The 26,394-nt window shown below is 37.4% G+C and overlaps 1 protein-coding gene across 2 annotated transcripts in view; it reads left to right on the top strand.

Annotated features, from left to right (window-relative positions):
* The window catches only part of LOC306999661 (complement C3-like), a 223,736-nt gene that overhangs the window by 178,561 nt on the left and 18,781 nt on the right, over positions 1 to 26,394 (top strand). For both annotated transcript variants that reach the window (XM_079614534.1, XM_079614535.1), the window contains 7 exons: positions 1,306 to 1,509; positions 1,652 to 1,727; positions 1,871 to 2,030; positions 19,591 to 19,686; positions 19,795 to 19,951; positions 20,262 to 20,425; positions 26,006 to 26,164. In XM_079614534.1, the coding sequence (XP_079470660.1) occupies positions 1,306 to 1,509; positions 1,652 to 1,727; positions 1,871 to 2,030; positions 19,591 to 19,686; positions 19,795 to 19,951; positions 20,262 to 20,425; positions 26,006 to 26,164 (1,016 nt within the window). The remainder of the gene's footprint in view (positions 1 to 1,305; positions 1,510 to 1,651; positions 1,728 to 1,870; positions 2,031 to 19,590; positions 19,687 to 19,794; positions 19,952 to 20,261; positions 20,426 to 26,005; positions 26,165 to 26,394) is intronic.

Here is a 26,394-nt window from a genome sequence, read left to right on the forward strand (position 1 = left end):
ATGTAGAAGCAACAGGATGTCTCTGAATGGTATAGGAATTTATGTTGCTGATGTGGAGTTAACCCTCTGGGGACCAAGAACACGCCGGCGCGTTTTGCTCGTGTTTTTTTTAGCAATGCAAAATAAACTCAAAATGCTCTGTTAATTTTGATCTTTCATTTTCGTGTTATACAATTAATCGATCCTGTTCAGTTTCTATTTTTTTTCTGTATACTCACAATAAAAATAAAGTGTTTTGCTTTTTGTCAAATAAAGAAAAATGAACATGATGCAAGTTCTGCACTCTCTCTGTCAATGAACTCCAATTTGAAACGCGTTGGAAAATGATCTGTAACTCCGCGAAAATTCAGGCAAACATACCCACGGGGATAAAGCTTGAGATCGCATCTTTCAAATGAAGTAATTTATATAAAAAAACAAATATTCTCAGCTTCTGTAATCTGTATGAAAAGAGAGCAATTCCAGTCGAGCTCATTACGAGCTCATTGACTTTAATCCGTTCACGCCTACTGACGGAGCACGCTATTCACAAGATAATGTGTTAAGCCATCTATGCAAAACGGGTAAACGCCCCCAAGCAAATGCTTTAAGTTTCATCATTCAGTCACCTGCGCGTTGGGAAGATGGCACGATACAATAATATTCTTCAACTTTTTTAAAAGGAATGTAGCCCCAGTCCGCATGACAGCGTTCACATTAACGATTTTTCATGCGAACCGTGTCCCGTTCCAAACTAAACTGCCAGTGTGAAAGCACCCTTAATGTATTTTATCTTCAGTTGATTTCATCTAAGGCTGTGGCTGGAAGTTGTTAACAGCAGGTTTTCATCAATAATGTTGAATCATTATTCAATCACTTATTTATCTCATTAACTCCAACACTGATCAGTGTTACATTTAACAGCCTGTAGTGTGCACACTGAGCAGTGTTCATTTCATCTGGGCAAACCCATGTGGGGCCTACATAGAAACTGAGGACAAAACTGTCTGGGTCCCAGTTAGATAGGTCAAACCCATTTGGGCCCCACATGACTGTGCTGGCTGGGTATTAATGAACAGATTTATCTTAAACTCTATTATGAAACTAGCATGTAAACCTTATAATTTAATAATAAATTAAAATGGAACTTATACCTGTACGATATTATGCTGTAGCCACATAATACCAGCGGTTTGGAAAATGGATGGATGGATGATTCAGTTGCGGCGCCATCTTTTAGTGCATTATGGGATTGAATGAGTGCACGTTGATAATGTAAAAAAAAAAAAAAATTATCAGCCTGCATTACCTCTTTCCTCATTCCAGGTGAAGAGATCTCCAAAACAGTTGAGCAGGCCATCAGTGGAGACTTCATGGGACGGTTTATTAAACAGCCCAGTGGATGTGGAGAGCAGAACATGATCCATATGACTCTACCTCTCATTGCCACTCATTATCTGGACATCACCAATCAGTGGGACACTGTTGGAATAGATCGCCGTAGTGAAGCGGTTAACCATATCAACACAGGTGAACAAGATACAACAGATATAAAGAAAATGAAATAAGTTCAAAAAGCACTCTCAAAGATGCTCTTGCAAACCTTGAAAAGGACATTTATTACACTTAAAAAGTACATAGCTATTAAATTAAAGATGATTTCTTTATTAAGGTTATACAGGACAACTTTACTACCGTAAAGAAAAAGGATGTTACTCTACCTGGAAACATACGCCGGGCAGCACATGGTAAAATATTTTCTTTTCAATACATTTTTGTATTAATTTTCATGCCCAGTTTTTCCTTTCATGTTATTATTTTATTGAATTTTAATTTATAGTAGCAAATTATTACTTGTTATTACATTTGCTTTTGTTTCTGTTTTTTAAAGGCTGACTGCATATGTGGCTAAAGTCTTCGCCATGGCCAGTAACTTAATTGTTATAGAGGAACATGTGATCTGCAGCGCCCTCAAGTGGCTGGTTCTCTACAAACAACTGCCAGATGGCTCCTTCAGAGAGGATTCAGCTGTACATCACAGTGAGATGGTGGTAAGTTGAATGGGGCTATGATTTAGAGGTCTACACGGAGCACCCGAGGACCCGGGAACCGACCCTATATTGGATCTATATTTTAAATGGTCAACCGGTTCCGCGTCGGGTCCCAATCTATTACTTCAGGTCCCGGACCCTGGTCTGTTTAACATTGTGTGTAATACCCGAGTTGATCGGACTCAGAGAACACCCGGCCGTGTCAGTCAGCACTGCTTGTGTGTTTTTTGTAACTTGCAACTTCTAAAATTAGGATAAGAAAAGTGTGAGCTAAAAAAAAGAAAAAAAAAAGAAAAAAGCTCTTCAGGTTGCTCCAGGCAACGCAGATGTGCAGTTTCTATGGCAACCAGAGCTTCTGCAGTGACACAATGACTTTACCAATTGACGATTGGCTCTTTTACTTAAAAGGCGGGACCTATTCCACCAAGCCCCGCTTTACACTTTCTCCTATTTTTATAATAATATGAATGAACCGGCGTAGAGAGCACAGAGATGATAGCAAATAAATAATGCTAATGTCAGCGGCTATGGCACTGAACGAGCAATCGTTATAGTTCAAAAGGGCAAACAGTCAAAGTTATTATTAACTCAAGTCGAGATGGAAATCTGCAATCAGACATCAAGTGGACTTTTGAAGCTGAAATAATGAGTGGATTAAGCTTGGAATAACGAGAGGTATAATGTTACGAACCCTTGTGACATAAAGTCATCAAAGAGTAACATTGAGGTTGTGATCAAAAGGGCGTGGCGATTAGGGGTGGCAAGAGACAAAACGTTACGAATAAATGTGAAAGAAAGATAATTTATTATACAGAAATGAAACAATTATCCAAAACGATGAATAATAGCAATAATGATAATAATAATAATGGGAATAGGTAATGAAAAGTAAACAAAAACTCTACAGATCAAAAGATATTAGATAAATAAATAACCGGAGAAGGTAAAGGGGACTTAGTTCGTGAAGCCAAAGAAATAAAAAGAACAAAACAAAACTCAATCTAACTTATGGTTAAACCTCTAATCTAGTAAACAAAAGAAAAGAAAAGTCAACAAATCTTCAGCGCCAGGCGCCCTAACTAAAGTGCTCTAACTAACAAACAAAACATACAGGAGGTGGCATTCACATTCTTACCTGGGGTGTATATACATCGAGTTACCTACGTGTTTGTAGTATGTAAGTCACGTGACATGTAACTGTCCTCTTTCCACTTCTCAAAAGCTTCTCAAAACACTTATCCAAAGCTTCTCAAAACACTTATCAAAAGCTTCTCAAAACACTTATCCAAAGCTTCTCAAAACACTTATCCAAAGCTTCTCAAAACACTTATCCAAAGCTTCTCAAAACACTTATCAAAAGGGAAAAACTGAACGTAAAGGGAAAGTGTCATACTAATATTCAAAAACGAGATGGCAACAGAAAAAGAATAACAGGCGAGCAAAAACAACACCAAAGCAGAGCGGCAGAAAACAAGTTGCCTCGTCGCGTTCTTTCAGCGTCCCTTTAACCGCTGGCGGGAAGCTTGATTGGCTGCGGGGGAGGTGACGTCACACAATGGTAGCGAATGATAGCCCTCCAGCAGACTCGAGGTGGAGCGAACCTGAGAATGTGTCAGAAAAAAAAGAGAGAGGGAGAGAGAGAGACACACAGGCACGCACCACAACGCGGGGACGTAACATATAACATGGCTATAACTTTCTTGTTGGAGGATTGTAATGCATCACAGTCAGTCAGGTAACGTACAAGGAAGGGAGACGACGGCTAAAATTAGGTAAGATGAAAAGTTTTATTTTTTGCAACTGGTTTATTGACTTGTTAATAGCAATTTAGTGTGGAATATGTGACAATCAGGTACAGTCGGTTCCCAGATAGCAACATTTTTTGGGCCCAGATCCGGCCCACATCTGGCACTTGTGGAATACTGATCTGGCCCACCAGATAGCAAACTAACTCCAGAACGGATCCGCTGCGGAGGTACCACAGACTCCGGGGCGGATCCGCAAAACGGGTCCGTAACAGAGTCCACTTGCACAGCGCAACGAATCCGGAACAGATAAGGATTGCGGATACAGACCAGATCCGCGGCAGACCCTACTCGTATCCGCTGATAAAGCAACTTATCCTCCGAGGTTCCGATCTGGACCTGTTTATGAAGCAGCACGGATCCACCGCAGATCCGATCTGGACCCGTTTATTTAGTGGGTCATTTGGTCTGGAAACCTTTCAGATCCCTCATTCAAAACAAGTAATCTGGCCAAAACTAGCTACAGAAATATTTCAAATCTGACCCTGATAGCAATAGATTTCGGGGCGGATCCGCCCTCAAGCCGCCAGGTCCGCTGTTCTCTCAGACTCAATTCGGCGATGAGCACAGAATATGCCTCGCCTTCGGACAGCGCACTGTCAACTCGCGGACTCGCAACAGACGCTGGCGGATTCACTGACCGAACGCGCCTATTTTCAACTGTCACTGAATCATTCTCCGCACTGTAAAACTGAAGATTTTGCAGTGGGGTTTAAAGGATTAAATGTGTCAATAAAAAAAAAAAAACAGAGTGAAGTGTAATTTAACGGTAATCACCTGTAAATTAATTTACAGCATAAAACTGTAGAAAAACAGCATTTTACTGGCAATCCAGCTGCCAGTAGATTACCGTAAAATCAAGGAAAATCAGTAATATTCTGTCAAATTTAACAGTCAGATTTACTATACAAGAGAAGTTAATTTCACTGAAATATTAGTAAAAGTTCATAGAAAAAAGTTATGCGAAGTCAATAACTGATAAAGAGAGTAAATATTAAACTGAAGTGTTTTATGTGTTTTGCACAAGATGATACAGGAGAGATCTTTTAGTTTAATTAATGAGTTTTGTGGGTCACCATTGTGCTGGAGAGTAGAGCCTGTGCTTCAGTCAAAGATGAGCAGAGTGACACTGATGTTATGCTGCCCGTTGCTTTATTTAAACGCAGGAACTGTGTAGTTGCTGATGCAGTGACAATCTCGTTGCTAAATACTTTAGCACATACATGTGTGCTACTGTTCGCTAAATGCGAATTGCAAAGATTCTAGTTAATGTCATGCTTTTAATTCATCCACGATTACACATTAGATGTTTGCAGTATTATATTAAGAGATATTCATTTTCAGTGGACTCAAAGTAAGTTCACAATACTATCAGTATAAATACTCGTTTTTAAACTTGAACTGTTTGAAGCAATTGGTTTCCCAAATGATACCTTCCATTGTATTTTTACAGTAGAATACTGTAAAAAAGGAGAGCTGTATAATAACGGTAGAGGGCTGTAAATTAACAGTACTTTGCTGGCACCCCAGCTGCCAGTATACTGTTATTTTACAGCGCAATTTTTTACAGTGGAATGTGGCTATTGTGGACATATTTTCAACATCATTTATGGTTTCATTTAGACATAATCACTTTGACTATTGCTGTCATATGATCTTAGTGAGAATTAACAGAGGTTTAGATGTTGATATTTGTCTAATTTGAAGTGTCACCAATATGGTGATCGGGGTTTGCTTTAGTTGGGCTCTTGGTTCACTTTCCTTTTACTTTAGCTTTTGATTGACTGCTTTAATTGTGTTTGTAAAACACAATAGTTGTGGTAGAGAAAGCAAATAATAAGTAAGATCAGGTGTTTGCAGCTTATTGATGATGATAATGATGAAATCGTCACAAAACAAGCATCTAATGTTGTCAGAAGCTCTGGCATTCATAACCACCAACCTTTAGGAACTGCAATATTGGTACCAAAAGCATTAAAATGATCACTTATTTGAGGGTGTATAAAAAGCATGTGCACATGATGATTTGAGCAATTGAATAATAAAGTCACACACAGATATCAATATTTTGCAAATGATTCACAACAATGGTGACAATAAAAAAAAAAAGCTTCATGCTGCAATGCATGATGGGTAGCTTTCATAGTACAAAACTCATCCTTAATTCCCAAGCTTTTTTGTTTTGATTGTCATCGTTGTTGTGATTCATATCCAAAATCTCTATGTCTGTGTGTGACTTCATTATAAATTAGCTCAAAACATCATGTGCACATGCTTTTTTTCTACCTTCATCCAAATGATACTTTTAATGCTATTGGCACCAATATTGCAGCTCCACGAGTGTGATGGTTATTTTTGCCAAATATTAAAATAACATTAAATACATTATTTGATAACCAATTTGTGATGATTATGTCATCATCAAAATTAAGCTGATAAAACATAATACTTGTCCTTGGCTTTCTCTTCAACAACAGTTTTGTTACAAATACACATGTACAGCAGTCTAAGAAAAACTAAAGTAAAAGGAAAGGGGACCAAGAGCCCAACTAAAGCAAACACTGATCACCACAATGGTGACACTTCAAATTAAACAAATATCAACATCTAAACCTCTGTTAATTCTCACTAAGATCATCTGACAGCAATAGTCAAAGTAATTATGTCTAATGAAACCATAAATGATGTTGAAGATATGTCCACAATGGACACATTTCAACTAGTTTTTAATCTTGTGCGAAGGTTCGATGAACGTCTAAATCGGACGTGCAGAACACGTAAAAAAAAGACGTCATAAAAAGTTTAATTCTGGCTCCTCAGTGGACGTCTTTTCAACGTCCGACTTTTGTGACAAAGACGTTGAAAAGACGTGTTTTGGACATCATTTTGCTCAGTGGGTTCATTGGGGTGGACCGCTCCTGTTTGTCAGATCTGGGCCACAAGCAGACCATAGCAATGCCACATGTCAGCCAAGGTTCTATAACTTGAGTTCTGTTTCAGTCATTCAAGTTTCTGTAATATTTGAGTGCAGTGAACTCAGTTTTATTTAATACATATTATTGTTAGGTTTTACAGTAAAAAGCAAAGCAATATACTGGACCTTATCTGAGCCACACAATCTTTGTATATGAAATATGGAGTCATCTCAGCCTTAATGAGCCTGTTAACAAGCAGAATCACTGAAGGAAAGAAGAGAACAGAAAAAGAGGTGACAATCAAATCAACCTTGCTGCATTGCATGCTGGGTACCAGCATAGTACAAAACTCTTAGCATGCATTGTGGCATGAATAAATGATCTTATTATATTGTTTAACAAAGATTTGCTTTTATTTTTTGGTGTTGTTTTTGTTGTGACATTTAGTAGCGTTTATCCGATTATCTGAATATTTGGTTGATGTCACCATTGCTGAGATTCATACGCTGATTTTTGATATCTGTGTGTGTCATCGAGTGACACATTTTTATGCTCACGTGTGTGAAATGATTGCTTCAGTATTGGTTTATCTAATGCAGAAAGACATAATTTGTAATGTAGGCTAAATGTGATAATGGCACATCAGAATTATTAAATTCAATTGACATTGATTCAGGCTACTTAGGCCTAGCAAACCTTAACAGGTAATCATCACCTGATCTTATTTCACTTTAGCTTCCTTTGCTACTGCACCTACGCTTGAGAAACACACTGTCAAAGCAGCCAAAAAAAGACAAGAGCGCAAATAAGAGTTAAGAGCCCAACTAATGGAAACACGAATCACTGTTATGGTGACTTCAAATGAAACACATTAGAGATAAACCTCTGTTCATTCTCAATAAAACTTCTGTAGACGTCTGACAGAAATAAAGTCAGTCTGGTTAGTAATAAGTGAAGCTGGTAATGCTGTTTGTGGAGTTGTTTAATCGTTCACTGCTGAGATCTTCACAGATTTAATGTCTTCTTTTCTCTTCAGTGGATTTCATCTCAGGCTGTGGCTGAAGTCAGTTGTAGTTCTTGTGGTCCGGATCTCGGCCAAAACAATGTTGCTATCTGGGGTCTGTGTCTACTGGGCTTGCTACGATAGTCGGTGTTACCGGTGTTACACAGTGTTCAGTCACAACACCGGTTTCATCACTTGCCCACCGCGGCACCGCAAAAAAAAGGAAAAAAGTTTAAAGCATTAAAAATATTTAACGCAATTGACTAGCGTTGTATGATCACGCTCTTATTAATGTGAATGCTTTTGTTAGGGGTTAACAGTTATAAGACCCGAGGCCAGATATGTAGAAAAGATGACCAGGAGTCGTGAGGTTCAATCAAAAAGATAAAAATTTACTGAAGAATAGTTTGCAGTTTCATTGGTAGAGCGAGCGTCAAAGTCTCACGAGGAGGTCACAAGCCAACTCTACCTTACACAAAATAATACACCAATTATACCATTTTGCAAGGGCAAGCATCGCATCATCATACATCTGATTGGCTAAGAGAATATAAGACCATAAACAATTTCACACATGTGAGCAGATAAAAGGTGCCTATCGCCATTAGTCAGGATAGCTGTCGCCAATCCTTAGATTTAGGTCAGCGTTAACCTCGCAGGTTAGAGGAGAGCGTCGATGTGGCTGAGCATTGGGTCCCAAATGCCTACGTAGAAAGTCAAACACACACACATAACACCACCAAATAACATCGCCAAGGCCGAAGAGTGCTTGAGCTTCGTATTATCAGTTAGCCAAAACATAGCTCCTCAGGAAGAAAGGCAGAGAAATGGCATTGCTCTCTAGAGAAACTATATAATTTCACAAGCACAAAAGAATATAGAAATGATTATGTGATAATGCATATATATATTTGATTATTGATTTGTATAAAAGTAATGTAAGCATTCAAAAGGATATGGAATGAAATATATATATAACTGACTGAAGAGACATGGGATTTTGACCGCCCCTTCAGTCCCCCGTTTTAGACCTATGTGGGGTCCAATACCGCCACGTCTGGTCTAACAAGTGAGGTCACTACGGAAGGTGGAGTGGTGACTTATGATTCCCCGGAGGGTCACAATAGTCTCTTCGCCTCTTTACGGACATGCTGGAAACTAAAAATTCCAGTCCCCATTCCAAGGCTCTCCCACCTTCCACTCACAACAGGGCATCAATGTTGTTCCTCCTCAGTTTGTTGCTCAGGCGGTTCGTCAAGAAGACCTGCAAATATATGAGAAGAAGAAACGAACACACATACACACACAAAAACATAGAAGAGCCAACCCACGCCTCCACTTCTATCCCACCGACCTTTTTGCATATTGAGGGTATTACAGGGATAATTTGGGGAGTGACCAAGCCAAAAGGTCACCGTCTCATTTCCGTCCAAGCGATAGCAGCGATCATTAACGTTCTGATACATGGTTGGAATTAAATTTAGACCCTCAGTTGAATTTAGGCATGGGTATTGAACCCATGATGGACGGTTATAAATCTCCTCACAATCCCAGTGAGTGGAGAACGCATGGAGTCTACCGGTCCAAATTGAAATCTGAATACATCAGGAATGATAAGGCTATTATAATCAAAGCCACAAACGAGAGAGGGAGTGCCAATCGAATGATGGCCCACCTCACTTTCAGTCGTTTGGTATTTCGCACTTCTTCCTAAAGAATTAGCAGCTTCAATATATCGCCGGATTCTGCCATCTGTAATGATAAAACATTGTTACAGAATTTTTACACTATCACACATATAAATTACCTTTTAGAGATAGTTCGTTATTATGATGCGGTGATTTGGTTGGAACCTTTATCGAGTGGTTTCACCTGTGACCAATGTCTCCAGACAGTACCCAGAACCCCTCTGTCAAGTAAAACAGATGTATTAGTTGTCAAGAGCACCTGGTAAGGTCCATCGAATTTTGGACCTAGAGGAGAAACAATCTCTCTTTGCAACATTACATTGTCACCTATTTCAGGCAAGGCAGGCATGTAACGACCTGTCATTATTTCACAAGGGCTGATCTGAGATAAGCGAATTGTTTCATTGCAGCCAAGCACTAGCTTATTTTTAGAAAGCAAAACATCAGCTTCAAGGTTTTTCAAAATGTAAACACCAATAATTGTCCCTACAGTGTTTTCTCCTACCCAAAATTCAGTCTAATATACATTTTCAGAGTTAGAAATGGTTAGAGGGACAGAAACAAATTTGTGATACACCTGTTTGCCATTTAGACCTTCTATATACAAAGTTTCAGAAGTGATTTCAAGATCGAGATCAGTAATTGATACAGTTGCGCCCGTGTCAATCAAAGCAATGCATTGCCGGCCTCCTAACAACGCGTTTATGAATGGGCGGGTGTCTGCATAATTACATGAACCGGAGGCAACTGACCCCTATGCGTCACCGATCAGCTGTCTCAGATTTTCCAGCTCAGACTGAGACAGCTGGTGGGGAGCGTTTTTGGGGCTATTGCTGCTGGAAGCATCATTTTTAGGACCTTCCTTTTTCGCAGTTCCCTGATTTTAATTTTTATGGCAGTGTCTAGCAACATGGCCATCCCTACCACAATTTCTGCATTTACTAGTGGGTTTTCCATGGGGGAAAGTTCAAGATTTCTGACCCCAGATTTTAACTCAGTTTGCTTTGCTTGCATAGCTGGAATCACTGACATTTTATACGGTGGGGGGTTACAACAGCCAAATTCAACAGTCCGCAAGCCTCAGCATAGGGTCCATCATACTGGTTCTCAGTCTGACCGGCTAAAGCTGCCGCCTGAACAGTCTGAGAAGAGATGGTGGGGGCGGAGGGAGCACGAGAGACCGTCTCACATTTCGCAGCTCTCTCAGCCTGATCACACACTGCCTTAGACCTTCACTCAAACTGCACAGATCAGATCCTATCTCTCGTCTGATAATTTTTGTCATCCTATCAAGCTGGACCACCCATTAATCATGTCAGGGATTGCTTTTTCAGGAGTTGTTGGTATACCACCCATCTTACAAATCCATGAATAGGCAAACACGGATAAAAATTTGACTTTATCAGCTTCCTTTTTTGATTGCAGCCAGTCTAACTGCTGTGTGATTTTCCAATCAGAATCAAACCCCTGACTGACCATTTTCTTAATGAGCTGTGCGTATTTCTTTGATTTGAGCCCGTCCGAGCAGAGCTGTTTACAGCGTTCGCTCTCTTCCATTTGGTCAGGACTATTTTCTTTATCAGTCATTCTTATTGGTCACAGATGAAAAACCACCACAGAGAAAAGATTTAGCAGCAACAACAATAAATTTGGCGGAAAAATATGTTTAGCAACAACAGTGAGACTTCTACACAATGAAACTACAAAGTATGTTTCGCTTCCCAAGTCACATATACTGGTCTATGCCAATTTGGGTCACACTATATATATTTTATTTGTTTGGGACCGTTCCTGATGCATCCCTGGCAAACAACCCTATATTTTACTATTTTTATTTTATTTTATTAATCTAACTAACATCTTGTTCCCTACCTGCCTGAATCACTAACTTCGGGGTACCCCTATCTGAGATGGAAGAGATTGATCAGGTTTTGCGGTGCCACTGGACCTAATCCAGGGACGCCCTCTGCTGGGGTGGTGTCCCACACCAGTATTGCCCCACTGGGCCCCCACAGAGTGCGTTTCACTTTTGCTGTTTTAACCAAAACAGCGACCCTTTATACTCTCGTAGTATAAATAATCTTCACTCGCCTCGTCGGAGTGAAGCTCTCCCGTTCCCCTTCAAAATCTCTTCCAATCAGGCAGCCCTAATACTTAATAAAATCTTTCTACCTTGTTTGCTGATTTGCCAGAGATGTCACCACAGAATGGTTGCCCGCATCCTCCACCAAACTGTTAGGGGTTAACAGTTATAAGACCCGAGGCCAGATATGTAGAAAAGATGACCAGGAGTCGTGAGGTTCAATCAAAAAGATAAAAATTTACTGAAGAATAGTTTGCAGTTTCATTGGTAGAGCGAGCGTCAAAGTCTCACGAGGAGGTCGCAAGCCAACTCTACCTTACACAAAATAATACACCAATTATACCATTTTGCAAGGGCAAGCATCGCATCATCATACATCTGATTGGCTAAGAGAATATAAGACCATAAACAATTTCACACATGTGAGCAGATAAAAGGTGCCTATCGCCATTAGTCAGGATAGCTGTCGCCAATCCTTAGATTTAGGTCAGCGTTAACCTCGCAGGTTAGAGGAGAGCGTCGATGAGGCTGAGCATTGGGTCCCAAATGCCTACGTAGAAAGTCAAACACACACACATAACACCACCAAATAACATCGCCAAGGCCGAAGAGTGCTTGAGCTTCGTATTATCAGTTAGCCAAAACATAGCTCCTCAGGAAGAAAGGCAGAGAAATGGCATTGCTCTCTAGAGAAAATATATAATTTCACAAGCACAAAAGAATATAGAAATGATTATGTGATAATGCATATATATATATATTTGATTATTGATTTGTATAAAAGTAATGTAAGCATTCAAAAGGATATGGAATGAAATATATATATAACTGACTGAAGAGACATGGGATTTTGACCGCCCCTTCACTTTTAAACCGTTCAAGCGCGACAAGATTAAAGAGACCGGGGTGTAAGTCCTGCCTATTACACACACACACGACCCACAGAAAAGACGCGCGTCAGTATCGAGTTCTCTTTCGGGCTTGAACAAACCATAACACACACAAATTATATGTCACTGAAATAAGGCCATAAAATCCATACTGATTATTTGTTCACAAGACTTTTGAAATTTGTATCATGTAGCCTAGATTATTTGCTTCAAAACTATGCGAAAATCATCCTGCCCACTCATTCACATAAAACATTATATTGATTTAAAATATGTAAGACATGTTTTGTGTAAGAAAGCTTTATGCGAGGATGCGTGAATTATCGTGAATATTGATGTGTTTCACACCTGGAAAGACAAAGACCCTCCCATAACCAGAAAAAAAATGAGTAGAGTTTTACAGAATAGCTTTTTGATTGTTTGGATTTATTTATGATACAACATAATCCAAAGAATCAAAAGACAAAAAGGCACATGTGTTAATTTCGTCAGACGAGACGAGACGAAATATGTTCGTCAACGACCTTTTTTTCCATGACTAATACGAGACGATGACAAGACTGCACTACTGTTCAAAAACGCTGACTAAGACTAAATTAACATGCATTATTGTTGACGAAAAAAGACGAGACGAAAATGTTTTGCATAAAATAAAATAAAAACTAAGATAAAATCTCTCTTCATTTTCGTCTACAATCGTCTCTGCTTTTTCATCAGCTGTACGACTTTAAAATATTCCGAACGAGTTTGCGCTGTTGCTCAAGTAACTTTACGAAGCTATGGTGTTTGTTTTGGCAGATACATTATGCAGGTTACGATTAACCAGGTTTTCCATGGCAACGGTGTGTTATACTTAGAAGCGCATTCTACATTAGAATTCGACCAAGCCATTAAAAAAAAAAAACTTTAAACATACGCACAGATTGTTACATAAAATGGTGTTTGTGCGTAGAAAGAATTCGTCCACACGCCGCTCAAAAAAACAAACAAATCCTGGGCGCAAGTCCACCGTCTAACGTTAGCACTAGGCAGGCTTTTTGTGTTAAATTATATTTCCTGTCGCTGCGCAGGCTTTTTTATTGTACATGACAGACTAATAACCCTTTTCTTTAAAGGCTTAGGTTATGTCCCGTTGACCGGTCCGTTGCATTACGATTAAAAGCAGTATCAATAAAGTCAAAAATGTGATATGCAGTCAAGTTCGAGTGTATGCGAGTTAAACGAGTGTTCTCACAATACACTTGTTGTGATTCGCAGAGTTTTGACAAGTTTTATAGTCTTGATATTGTTTCTTATTAAAAAGTGGTGACTGAAAAAACTCAGCACCCCCTGAAACCTCTTCCTTTGTAACTTGTCAGTTGTAGTCTGTTGGACCCCAGCTTTTAAATTGTGATGGTTAAAATAAAATACAGAACAGTTTCATCATTTGTAAATGTGTCTCCTAAATCAGAAATTGAAAACCAGACACGTTTAACAGTTGCATTCAACAAAAATCATTCAACAAGTGTATTTTGTCATGTAATTATGACATTTTACCAATATTTAAAATATGTGAAACACTTTTTTACTGAAATGTTAATCAGAAATAATCTCAGTAATAATGTGTTATTAAAAAAAAGATTTTTGTTTTTTTACTAAAACTTGACTAAAATCAAAAGACTTTTAGTCGACTAAAACTTGACTAAGATACCTTAAGTTCTCTTTTGACTAAAACTAGACTAAAATGATGAGACTTTTAGTCGACTAAAACTAGACTAACAAAAAAAGATATGTGAATGACTAAATATGACTAAAACTAACAAGGACATTTGGCACAAGATTAAGACTAAGACTAAATTAAAAATAGGTGACAAAATTAACACTAAGGCACATTATTGAGCACACTTTTTTATTTTAATAAGTTAATGTACAGAGACTCATGTGAATGTTTAAATCAGCATGACTCATCAGTGGCATTTGGTCCCTGTAAAAACAACAAAACAACTGTGAACGTGCTGATATCAGAATTGTGGAAAAAAATTAATTGTCATTTTTCTGGTTAAAACGCCCACATAGCAACATTTTGTCGGCCCAGATCTGGCCCACATCTGGCACTTGTGAAATGCGGATCTGGCCCACATGCAGCGTGGAATGACGGCCCTTGGGTGGCCCACTCCTGTTTGCCAGATCTGGGCCACAAGCAGGCCATAGCAATGCCACATGTCAGCCAAGAGCAAAGAAATAAACCAGAACTGGAGCTTATCTGAGCCACAAAACCTGTGTATATTAAATCTGAAGTCATTTCAGCCTTAATAAAGTCTGTTAACAAGTAGAATCACTGAAGGAAAGAAGAGAACAGAAAAAAAGACAAGCAGAAACACAAGAACTACAACTGACTTCAGACACAGTCTTAGATGAAATCCACTGAAGAGAAAAGACATTCAATCTGTGAAGATCTCAGCAGAGGAGGAATAAACAACTCCACAAACAGCATTACCAGCTTCACTTATTACTAACCAGACTGACTTTATTTCTGTCAGACGTCTACAAAAGTTTTATTGAGAATTAACAGAGGTTTAACTCTGTTTAATTTGAAGTTACCGTAATGGTGATTAGTGTTTCCATTAGTTGGGCTCTTAACTCTTAAAATATTTCTTGTCCATTTTGGCTGTTGTGACAGTGTGTTTTTCAAAAACATTTTCAGCAGCAAAGAAACCAAAAGTGAAACGAGATCAGATGATGATGGTGATCTGTTGATGGTTATATACTAATCATGAAATAGACTGATTCACTAATGTCATTTGACTCCAGTGTTGCCAGACGTACGATAATTATCGTATCTGTACGATAATTTTGACCTCTGTACGATGTACGATCAATAATGAAAAAAATCCCATAATGTACGATAATTTCAGAATTGCCCGCAAATTAGTTAAAAAATCTCCCGGAATCTAGATCGAGCAAGCAAGAGCGCGCATGGGTAGCGCGCGCACAGCAGAGAAAGGGAGCGAGAGACCTTGCGTGTCTGTGCTAGTGTCATATACTGTCTATGGCTAGTGTGCGTGTGTGCCTCACGAAGCGCATGTAAGGACCTATTTTTTTACAGTCTATGGTAAGGACCCAACCAAGCAAATTATTCAGACACCACAACTGTTATATTCAAAAATACATCAGTGAATCAGTCTTATTTCATGATGATTATAAAACCATCAACAGATCATCTTCATCACCTGACCTGATTCACATTAGCTTTCTTTGCTGCTGAAAATGTGTTTGACACGCTGTCATAACAGCCATAAAAACATAATAAGATTTAAGAGCCCAACTAATGGAAACACTAATCACCATTACGGTAACTTCAAATTAAACCGAGTTAAACCTCTGTTAATTCTCAATAAAACTTTTGTAGACGTCTGACAGAAATAAAGTCAGTCTGGTTAGTAATAAGTGAAGCTGGTAATGCTGTTTGTGGAGTTGTTTATTCCTCCTCTGCTGAGATCTTCACAGATTGAATGTCTTTTCTCTTCAGTGGATTTCTTCTAAGGCTGTGACTGAAGTCAGTTGTAGTTCTTGTGTTTCTGCTTGTCTTTTTTTCTGTTCTCTTCTTTCCTTCAGTGATTCTACTTGTTAACAGGCTTATTAAGGCTGAAATGACTTCATATTTAATACACACAGGTTTTGTGGCTCAGATAAGCTCCAGTTCTGGTTTATTTCTTTTCTCTTGGCTGACATGTGGCATTGCTATGGCCTGCTTGTGGCCCAGATCTGGCAAACAGGAGTGGGCCACCCAAGGGCCGTCATTCCACGCTGCATGTGGGCCAGATCCGCATTCCACAAGTGCCAGATGTGGGCCGGATCTGGGCCGACAAAATGTTGCTATGTGGGACAGCAGGTTTGTTTAGCCTTGTAATCATTTAGGCTACTTGTAGGGCTGCTTAAAATAATAATAACAATAATAATAATATTTTTGACTATACAGAAAACAGCCTATAACTATAAATCATTAAAAATAACACTTCAGTACACTAGCTCCTCACTAATCATTGTTTAGCACAGTATACACATCTAAGTTAAGCAGATATCAATTAACACAGTGTTTCACAGTAAACACTGCAGTTAACAATCATCTACAAATTGTAATATTCATCACATTACTGTAAACACACATATTTTTTATATTGTGCTGTGTTCACAGCAAATTCTCAGTGTTTATATGAGTCCACTCGGAATTTAATAAGTAACACTGAAGAGTGTTAAAGTTAATGAGATAATTAAGTTATTAATTAAGTGATGATTGAGCATTATTGAAGACATCTGATGATAACAAGCAGAATCACTGAAGGAGAAAATCACACATTTAGTCACCATTATGATGATTATTGTTCGCATTAGTTGCACTCATGACCTTTAATTTATTAACTTCAGGGTTTAGTTTGGCTGCTGTAACTGAGTTATATCAGACAGGTGAACACATTAAAAAGGTCATATGATGGTGTTGTGTTTTAACATAATCATTATTTCGCAATAATTTAACCTGAGTCACTGAACTCATGTAGAACCCAATTTGAGTTAGTTTTACTTAATTGGTTGTAGCAGTACTGTCTTTGAACATAATTTTTTTACATTTACAATGTAATCCAAATGATTTCTTTAAAGTTGTTTGTATACAAGAAATTATTATTATTTTTGACACAGACATCTGTGAATCTCAACAATGGTGACAATTATAAAGCATGTTGTAGTGGCTCATGGCTCCCATCATGCATTGTTGCATGAATAAATAATGAGCTTATGTTCAGAGGTGATCTGTTTATCTTAATATGCGGTTTGTCATTGCTGAGATTCATACACTAAATCTTGATGTCTGTGTGTGCCTACATTTTAGAAGCTTTTTTTGTATCAAAACAACTATTAAGGAATCATTTTGATTTCATTGAAAAGGATAAACATATTATGCTGTACAAGGACAGTGCTGCTATAATAAAAAAAGTATACCTAACTCAGTATTAGGCTCGAGTTCACTGTTTCACGTCAAATAATGATTATGCTAAAACACAACCAACACCATCAGATCACCTTTTCTCTTTGTTCATCTGACTGTTATGACTCTGGTACAGCAGCCAAACAAAATCAAAAGTTAATTAAGGGTCAAGAGCCCAACTAAAGCAAACACAGATCACCATACTGATGACTTACATATTTTAATGATTATGATGATTAGCATGTCATCATGCACAGCACATGGGTGTGGTAACATTACTGATAATGAGCAGATGCTTGAGAAACTGTACCTCTCGTAGGTTTCATATGGATTACATAAACCGAGAATATTTGTTTTCAATATGAATTAAAAAGTAAACACTTTAAGCTTTTTAAAGACATATTTCATGTCTTTGTGGCAAGTATTCCCTAAGTTACAGTTCATTTTCTGACGTGTTTCAGAATTTACTTTACTGAGAGAGACAGCAGAAAGCACATAATGTTTGTTTTCTTTGATTTTTGTTTTTATTGTGAGTGTACACAAATAAAAGTAGACACTTAACAGTTTTCGAATGTATAGCACTTATCTGTATGACCAAAATCGTAGGAGTATTTTGAGTCTTTTTCGCACTGAGGTGGTCATGCCGGCGCGACTGCTGACCCCTAGCGGTTATTTTTTTTTAGTACTGGACCGAATAAGCTATTTCACATGACACATTTTACATTTTAATAAACCAAGTAAAACCATCAAACATTTTTATTATAAAAAAAATGTGTTTGTGTGTTTCATGGGGTAAATACTGTTGCATCCAATCCCAAATAAAATAATAATAACTTTTTTTTTAAACATTGCTAACAGTAGACCCCGAAGCCGCCGCCAGGCGCCGCCATTTGCGCCATTTAGAATTTCAGCCGCCGCCAGCCAATAATTTCGTAAGCCAAATTGAGCCGCCATCTGATAAAGTTTGGCTGAGCCGGTATTATTTGCATCAAATAATAAATCTATCACATAGAGACATACACACACGAAATATAAAAACAATACACGATATCTATTTCCCCACTGGATTCATCAGCACAGTCTTGTGCTCGTTGCTACGATACACAGACTCACAGTGAATTGACGACCAATTAAAATTGCTCGTTTTCCGTACAGAAGAAGCAGTGCATTTTTTTCTCGCACTGAGGTGAAATTGCGGAAAGAAGCAAGCAAGGTAATTTTGATCTCCCTTCTCACATACTTTCCTGATTCCTACTTACTTTTTTTTAAACTTAGGCCTACCCAGACTTTTGTTAAATCTTCAGGGTACGGTTGCACAAACACCTGAATCAAAGATTGATGTTATGAACCAAATATTCTGGAACGGAGAGATTTATAGCACTGAACGTGATATTACTGCAGTAACAAACCACCGTTTCCACATTGCTAATTCACGACGCATGCTTCAGTGTACATTGAAGTGAAATGTGCAAAACTTTGTCCAAAATAATACTGATAACAGTGTGTGTTTATATTAAGGCGAGACACGGCAGGCAAAAACATCGTTTTTTTTTACTGGTCAATTTTGAGATTTTTGGATATTTGTCTTCAATAACATGTCTTCTTTCAGACTTGTGGTGAAAAAAAGTGCGAAATACACATTTAGGTCTTTATTTTACTGCACTTTGTCTGTTTGCGTCTGTAGATTTCTCATAAATTCAACAAAAGTTTGCATTCTTAATCAACATACTTCTCCGCGATCTGGTGTTTTCTTTATTACATTGTATTGCATTTTGTATAAATATAGTGTAAGCCATGCATTGCTTGGAAATATTGAGATCTAGTAAATCAGTAACATATAGACATCTGTAGACACGAAGTGGCAGCTTCAGCCATTTGCAGCTATGAAAAGTTTGGCGGCTGCAGCAGCCATTTAGGTTTTGGCTGAGCCGGCTAGCCAGCCAATAACTTCATCAGCCAGCCATTATTCTCAAAACAAATGGCTTCGGGGTCTAGCTAACAGTAACTGAAATAATTTACATCCCTATGAACCATATAAAGATAGTAATGCCTATACACTTGCTATCTTACAATGTTAAAGTCCTGCATGGATTCAGTTGTTGCCCACTGATTAAAAACCCTAGTAAAAAGAGCTACATTTGCTGAATTATTATGAAAACACATGTTTGTTTTTGTTTTGTTGTTGTGATATTCTGTTTATTTTTGCTTTATTCCAGGGTGGTGTACAAGGTAAAGATGCTGCAGCCTCTTTGACGGCCTTTGTTCTGATTGCCATGCAAGAGGGCAGAGGTATCTGTGCTGGATCAGTTGGTGTAAGTACAGCTCTTCCACGGTTTTGTTCATTAAAAAACATTAAAAATGAGCTGTTGCTATTTTTAACTCTTCTTCTTGATTTTACCATCTTACACACACTTTTATAGAGTCTGCCTGCAAGTATCAGGAAGGCTGTTGTATTCTTGGAAGGTCGACTTCCACAACTGACCAATCCTTACGCTGTTGCGTTGACGTCCTACGCCATGGCCAATGAGGGCAAACTCAATAAAGACGTCTTGTTGAGGCATTCCATGCAAAAAGAAGGTCAGTCACATCAACAACAAGTCATCAAAATGTCTTGTTCTTCATTTAACATGGAACAATAAAATAAACCAGAGTGGAAATTCTGAAAGAATAATGTGAGTTTTGTGGTATAGTGGTAGCTGCTTTTTCAGTATCAATAACAATAATGGAATGAATAGAGAGGGAACAGCAACACAAATAGTTCATAAATAAGACAAAGAATCAAGCTCAATGCTTCTGGATCAGCAATACTGGAAATGAGTGAAGCGACAGATTTCCATTCACATTCATCTCCACACCTGTTTCTATTCCTGTTTTGTGTTTGAATCAGCCGGTACGTCCTGGACTGTCGCTGGACAGCATCATCACTCTCTAGAGGCGACGGCCTATGCTGTGCTGGCACTTGTGAAGGACAAAGACTTTGATAAAGCAGGAGAGGCAGTGCACTGGCTGCGTTCACAACAGTCTTATTATGGTGGAGCTGAAACCACACAGGTACACTATATCTCATCATCTGACTGTAGCTTGAGTTGACAATAGCAATAGCTTGAGTTTAACAACATTTTTTAAATCTGTTCATTTTCATTTGATAGGGTGAAATTAAAATATTCTGACTGAGTATTGTACACTGTAAAAAATAAAACATAGATTTTATTTATATTTAATTAATTAAAATGAGGCAACAGATTACAAGCAATATTATTATTTAAATTTAACAAATTAGAATTGAGTAATAATTAATCAAATTAATTCCTTAAATGTTAACCATTTAAAATGAGTAAAATTTAAAAAATATATGTTATTGCCAACATTGAAGACACCTGATGTTAACAAGCAGAATCACTGAAGGAGAAAACCATAATTAAAGTCACCATTATGGAGATGAGTGTGTGTTTTAGTTGGGCTCTTCACCATTAAATTTTTAACTTTATGTTTTTGTTTGGCTGCTGTACATGAGTTATAACAGCAGATGAATAAACGGTGATCTGATGGTGCTGTTTGTGTTTTAACATAATCATTATTTCACAATAATTTGACCTGAATCACTGAACACAAATGGAATCCAGTTTATGAATTCAATTAACTTTATTAACTATAGAAGTACTGGTATTGTACACTGTAATATTTTTAACTTTTACAATGTAATCCAAATAATTTCTAAAAATATTCTCTTGTACAAAAATAATAAAAAAAACACAGACATCATGAATCAGCCTGTGAATCTCAACAATGGTGACATTTATAAAGCATGTTGTAGTGCATTCTGGGGTTGCACCAATCAAAACTCATTCATGGCTCCCATCATGCATTGCTGCATGAATAAATAATGAGCTTATGATCAGAGGTTGTCATTGCTGAGATTCATACACTAAATATTGATGTCTGTGTGCGCCTAAAAAAAAACATATATATTTTTCATTATTATTGATTTGATCATTTGGATTTCATTGAAAAGGCTAATCATATTATGCAGCTAAAATTAATAAAATAAATCTAACTCATAAAATGGACTCTATAAGAGATCAGTGATTCAAGTCAAAGATTGTGAAACTGTGAAACACAACCACCACCATCAGATAAATGTTTCTATTTGTTCATCTGGCTGTTATAACTATAATAAAGGGTGAAGAGCCCAACTAAAACACACACTGATCTCCATAATGGTGACTTTAATTATGGTTTTCTCCTTCAGTGATTCTGCTTGTTAACATCAGGTGTCTTCAATGTTGGCAATAACATATATTTTGTTGAACATGGTTAACATTTAAGGAATTAATTTGATTAATTATTACTCAATTCTAATTTGTTACATTTAATTAATAATATGGCTTGTAATCTGTTGCCTCATTTTAATTAATTAAATATAAATAAAATCTATGTTTTATTTTTTACAGTGAATACTTTGCTCACATTATTAATGCATTATACATTTTAGTTAATACATTTAAATGACATTTGGTCAATTTAAGGCAGTCGGTTTCTGCAACGGAAGTGAATCAATCAAAACTATCTTTATTCAAGAACCGCTATAAAGCCAAAACAATCTCTGAAACCTTAAATTAAACTTTACTACTGTTAAACCGCTTTGAAACAATCTACATTGTTAAAACCGCTATATAAATGAAGATGACTTGACTTCTTTTCATTCACTCTGTCAAGTGGACTATATTAGTGAACTAATGTAGGGAATAGTGAATGAGGGTATAGGGTGTGATTGGGAAAATCTCAGTGTCGACTTTGAGCGCTGTTAATTCACAGTATATTCCTGTAGGTTATTTTTGTTTTCTACGGTACATTACTGTTTTAATGGAAAATGGTACACTGTTAGACCTTACCAGGTTTTTTTACAGTAACATACTGGCAACACTGTTGCCAGTAATTTACTGTTATTTTTACAGTTATTTACTGTATTATACAGTTTGTTACTGTAAAATGCACTAAATTAAAATTTGACTTAAAACTAATTTCACTTGCAGAAACCGACTGCCTTAAATTGACCAACTGTAATTTAAATGTGTAAAACTAAAATGTGTAATGCATTAATAATGTGAGAAAAGAGTTAAGAACTTCCATTAGAAACCATTAAAAAACTTAAGTACATAAAAAGATTTCCACTGAACCAGCAATTACATTCTGTTAAATAAAGCAACATGCAGCATATCATCGATATTTCTAGATCTTCTCCTGGACTGAAGCACAGGCTCTACTCTTCAGCACAATGGTGACCCAAAAAACTAAATTTTACAGTTAACTACTGGCAACAGTGTTGCCAGTATAAACCTGTTTTATAACATACAGTTTATTACTGTTAAAATACATTTTGTGGGTGTGTCTTTTTATCTTACACTGTTATTACTGATTGCAAGTCACCATTATGGAGATCGGTGTTTGTTTTACTTGGCCTCTTGACCCTTAAATTATTAACTTTAGATTTTGCTTGTCTGCGTTTACTGATTAATAACAGTCAGATGAACAAAGAGACAATGTGATCTGATGGTGTTGGTCATGTTTTGACAATCATATTGTGATCTGAAATAAACAAAACTTTTTTACATACTTTGGTTAAACTTGTTTATAAAGCAGCTCTCTGATAATAAACCGTTTGATTTTAAGTATTTTTAATGTAATCCAAGACATTTAATAGACATTGTTCTGATCAAGAGACTTTTAAACAATTTATTTAGAAACACAAGACATCAATAATCAGCCTGTGAATCTCAACAATGGTGACAATAATAAAGCATGTTGCAGCGGCTGCCACCAATCAACTCATTAATGGCTCCCATCATGCATTGCGGAATGAACAAATTATATGAAGTAATTTCCTTTTCCTAATTGAATATTTTGCTTGTCACCATTGTTGAGATGCATAGACTGAATCCTGATGTCTGTGTGTGCCTAAAAGGAACTTTTTTTTTTCAAAAAGAAAAAACAACTTTAAAAAAAAAAATTCAATATTTATTTATCAAAAATTCTGGATACTTATGTAGAATCACAGGTATGCTGTAATAAACAACAGATATTTAAGTCAGAAATAAGGGTTCAGTGGTCAAGTTCATTATGATTGTCATAACATAACAGATCACTTTTTTTCTTTGTTCATCTGTCTGTTATAATAACAGCAGGCACACAACATCTAAAGTTAATAATATAAGGGTCAAGAGCCCAACTAAAGCAAACACTGATCTCCATAATGGTGGCTTACAATTTGTGATTTTCTCCTTCAGTGATTCTGCTTGTTAACATCAGGTGTCTTCAATAATGCTCAATCATCACTCAATTAATCACTTAATTATCTTATTAACTTTAACACTCTTGAGTGTTCATTTAACACTCATATTTTAACACTTTACACTCTTGAGTGTGGACTCATATAAACTCCCAGGAGTGTTAATTTAACACTGGAGTGTTTGCTGTGTAGATCTGTGTCTGTCAAGAAGAGATGTTTAAATGAGAACACTAGTGTACTATTTATGAAGGCTATATCTTCAACACCAAGCATATCTGCTGACTCTGTTGATTTTCTCCTTGATTCTTTTAACTCAAAAGTTAAAAGTGTAATTTATGATATTGCTCCTGTGAAAGTCAGGAAGAGTGGTAGACAAAAGGCACCTTGGAGAAACTCAACAGCAGTGCAAAATATGAAAAGACAATGCAGAAAAGCAGAGCGCATGTGGCGGAAGACAAAACTTGTAGTCCACTATAACATCTACAAAGACACCATCCATGCTTTCAATATGTAACTAGGCAAAGCTAGACAGACTTTCTTCTCAAATATTATAAACAGCAACTTAAACAACACACGCACTCTTTTTGCTACTGTAGAGAGACTGACAAACCCCCCGAGCCAGATTCCCAGTGAAATGCTCTCAGACAGCAAGTGCAGTGAGTTTGCTTCTTTCTTCTCTGAGAAAATCAATAATATCAGAAAGGTGATCAGCACATCCTTGAGTTGCACTGGGGTCAGACAGATCAGACCACAACCTGAGAAAGTAGTTACTATGTCTGATTTCAAAGAAATTGATGGCAAAATTTTGGAAGAAACCGTACAGCACCTTAAAACATCAACCTGCGCCCTTAACGCTCTTCCCACATCTTTCTTTAAAAGTGTGTTAAACAGCTTAGAAGCAGATCTCCTAGAAGTGGTAAATGCCTCACTTCTCTCTGGAAGTTTTCCAAACTCCCTGAAAACTGCAGTTGTCAAACCCCTCCTGAAAAAGAGCAATCTGGATAAGACTATAAGACAGATGGGACATGTTTTGGTCAATAGTGTCCAGTGCTTGTCTGTGCAGCAACGATAGAACAGTTTGCATATTTTGCTCGAACATTTGCCATTGCGTTAGATCTGGTAAACACTGTTGTCGCTTCTGAAAACCAAATGGCGGTGCTGTGGGTGGAAATGTGCAGATTAAGGGGCGGTAATATTCTAATAAGATTCCCTTCCTACGTCAGAAGGAGAGCAAAATCTGATCGGCTTATTTTCCGACATGCTTGCAAAGAAAGGCTCTCCAAAACAAAGTTACTGGATTTTCACTTTTCACGTTTTCTGGGTTGGTAGATGCAGCGGACCCGAGTATAGCACTTAAACAAGGAAAAAGTCAGATTTTCACATGTCCCCTTTAATTTCCTATTATCACTGTAAAGCGGCTTTGAAACAATAATGAAGTTGACTTGACAAGGTGACTTAATGCTGGCCTTCATTCATAAAAAGATGCCATTACAACAAATATTTAAAATATACTACATTAATGTGGAGAGTAACTGTGAAATTATTACAAAATAAAAATATAAAAAACTTTTCCCTTTTATCTTTTCCCGGGACCAGACAGTAGCCTTACTTTGTGCTTTTATATAAACTGACAGAGGCTGATGCAGTATGGACAAAAACAATACAACTCCCAACCTGAAGTTAGCAGGTTGCCTATAATATCATCATGAGGAAGAGCTGGATGAAGATCTCCAATACTGAGACACTCTCTGTATTTTCTTATGGCTTATTGCACCGTACAGTTGGATAGTCAAAATGTAAAGTTCGCTTTTGTTCTCTTCGCCCCCATGGGAGTGGACAGATTTATTATTGTCTTATAAAACAGATGAGCCTGCCCTTATTTTTTGTGGTTGAACGCCATTGGCCAGTGCATTGGCATGAATCTAAAAAGCTTCTGGATTTCTCGGAGAAGGACCTTCCCCTCATATCGTCAGCTACTGATGCAATGTTGAGTGAACGGAAGTCGAAAGGGAACAAACAAAACAAGGCCTACAAATGAATAAAATAACACATTATACAGACACGTAATATTTAACAGTATTAGTTGATTTCTTAATTGCATTTATTAGATTACACTTACAATAAAACATTTGCATGTTTATGCATGTTTGGGGTTTTCGTTGCACTTACACCGCTCTGACCAGCAGGCGTCGCCAGTTTGTGGTGTTTCGGGTGCTTTGAAACAGTAAATCGTTTTACGAAGCAGTTTGATTGATTCAAAGTTTCTAAAAGCTTTGTTTCTCCAATTATTTAATTTTACTCAAAGTCTAGAGCTCTATCTTTGAATGCTTTTCTGCCCTTTTTAGGCGACTATCATGGTGTTCCAGGCCGTGGCAGAGTATCACACGCAGGTAAAGGACCAACCAAAATTCAATATGTACGTGGAGCTGTCAGTGGCAGGAAGAAGCAGACCTGACAGATGGACCATTCAAAGAAATAATATGCATCATACACGGTCAGACAAGGTGAGGAGAAACTCAATAAAATGATTCAAAATAGTTCCTTCTCGATGTTTCAATTGATATTTGTTGTATTATGCTAGATTAGTTTTCTGTCATTCATAATTTTTTAATTGTCTTCGTCAATTGTGTAGTCTACAACTATTAATACTTCAAGTGCTTGGTCAATAAGACCTTCAAGTATCTCTACTATATGATGGACTTGATTATTCTGATAACATTTGTGTTCACTCAAC

The sequence above is a fragment of the Phoxinus phoxinus genome, assembly GCF_949152265.1.
Source record: "Phoxinus phoxinus genome assembly, chromosome: 6".
NCBI classification, from domain to species: domain Eukaryota; kingdom Metazoa; phylum Chordata; class Actinopteri; order Cypriniformes; family Leuciscidae; genus Phoxinus; species Phoxinus phoxinus.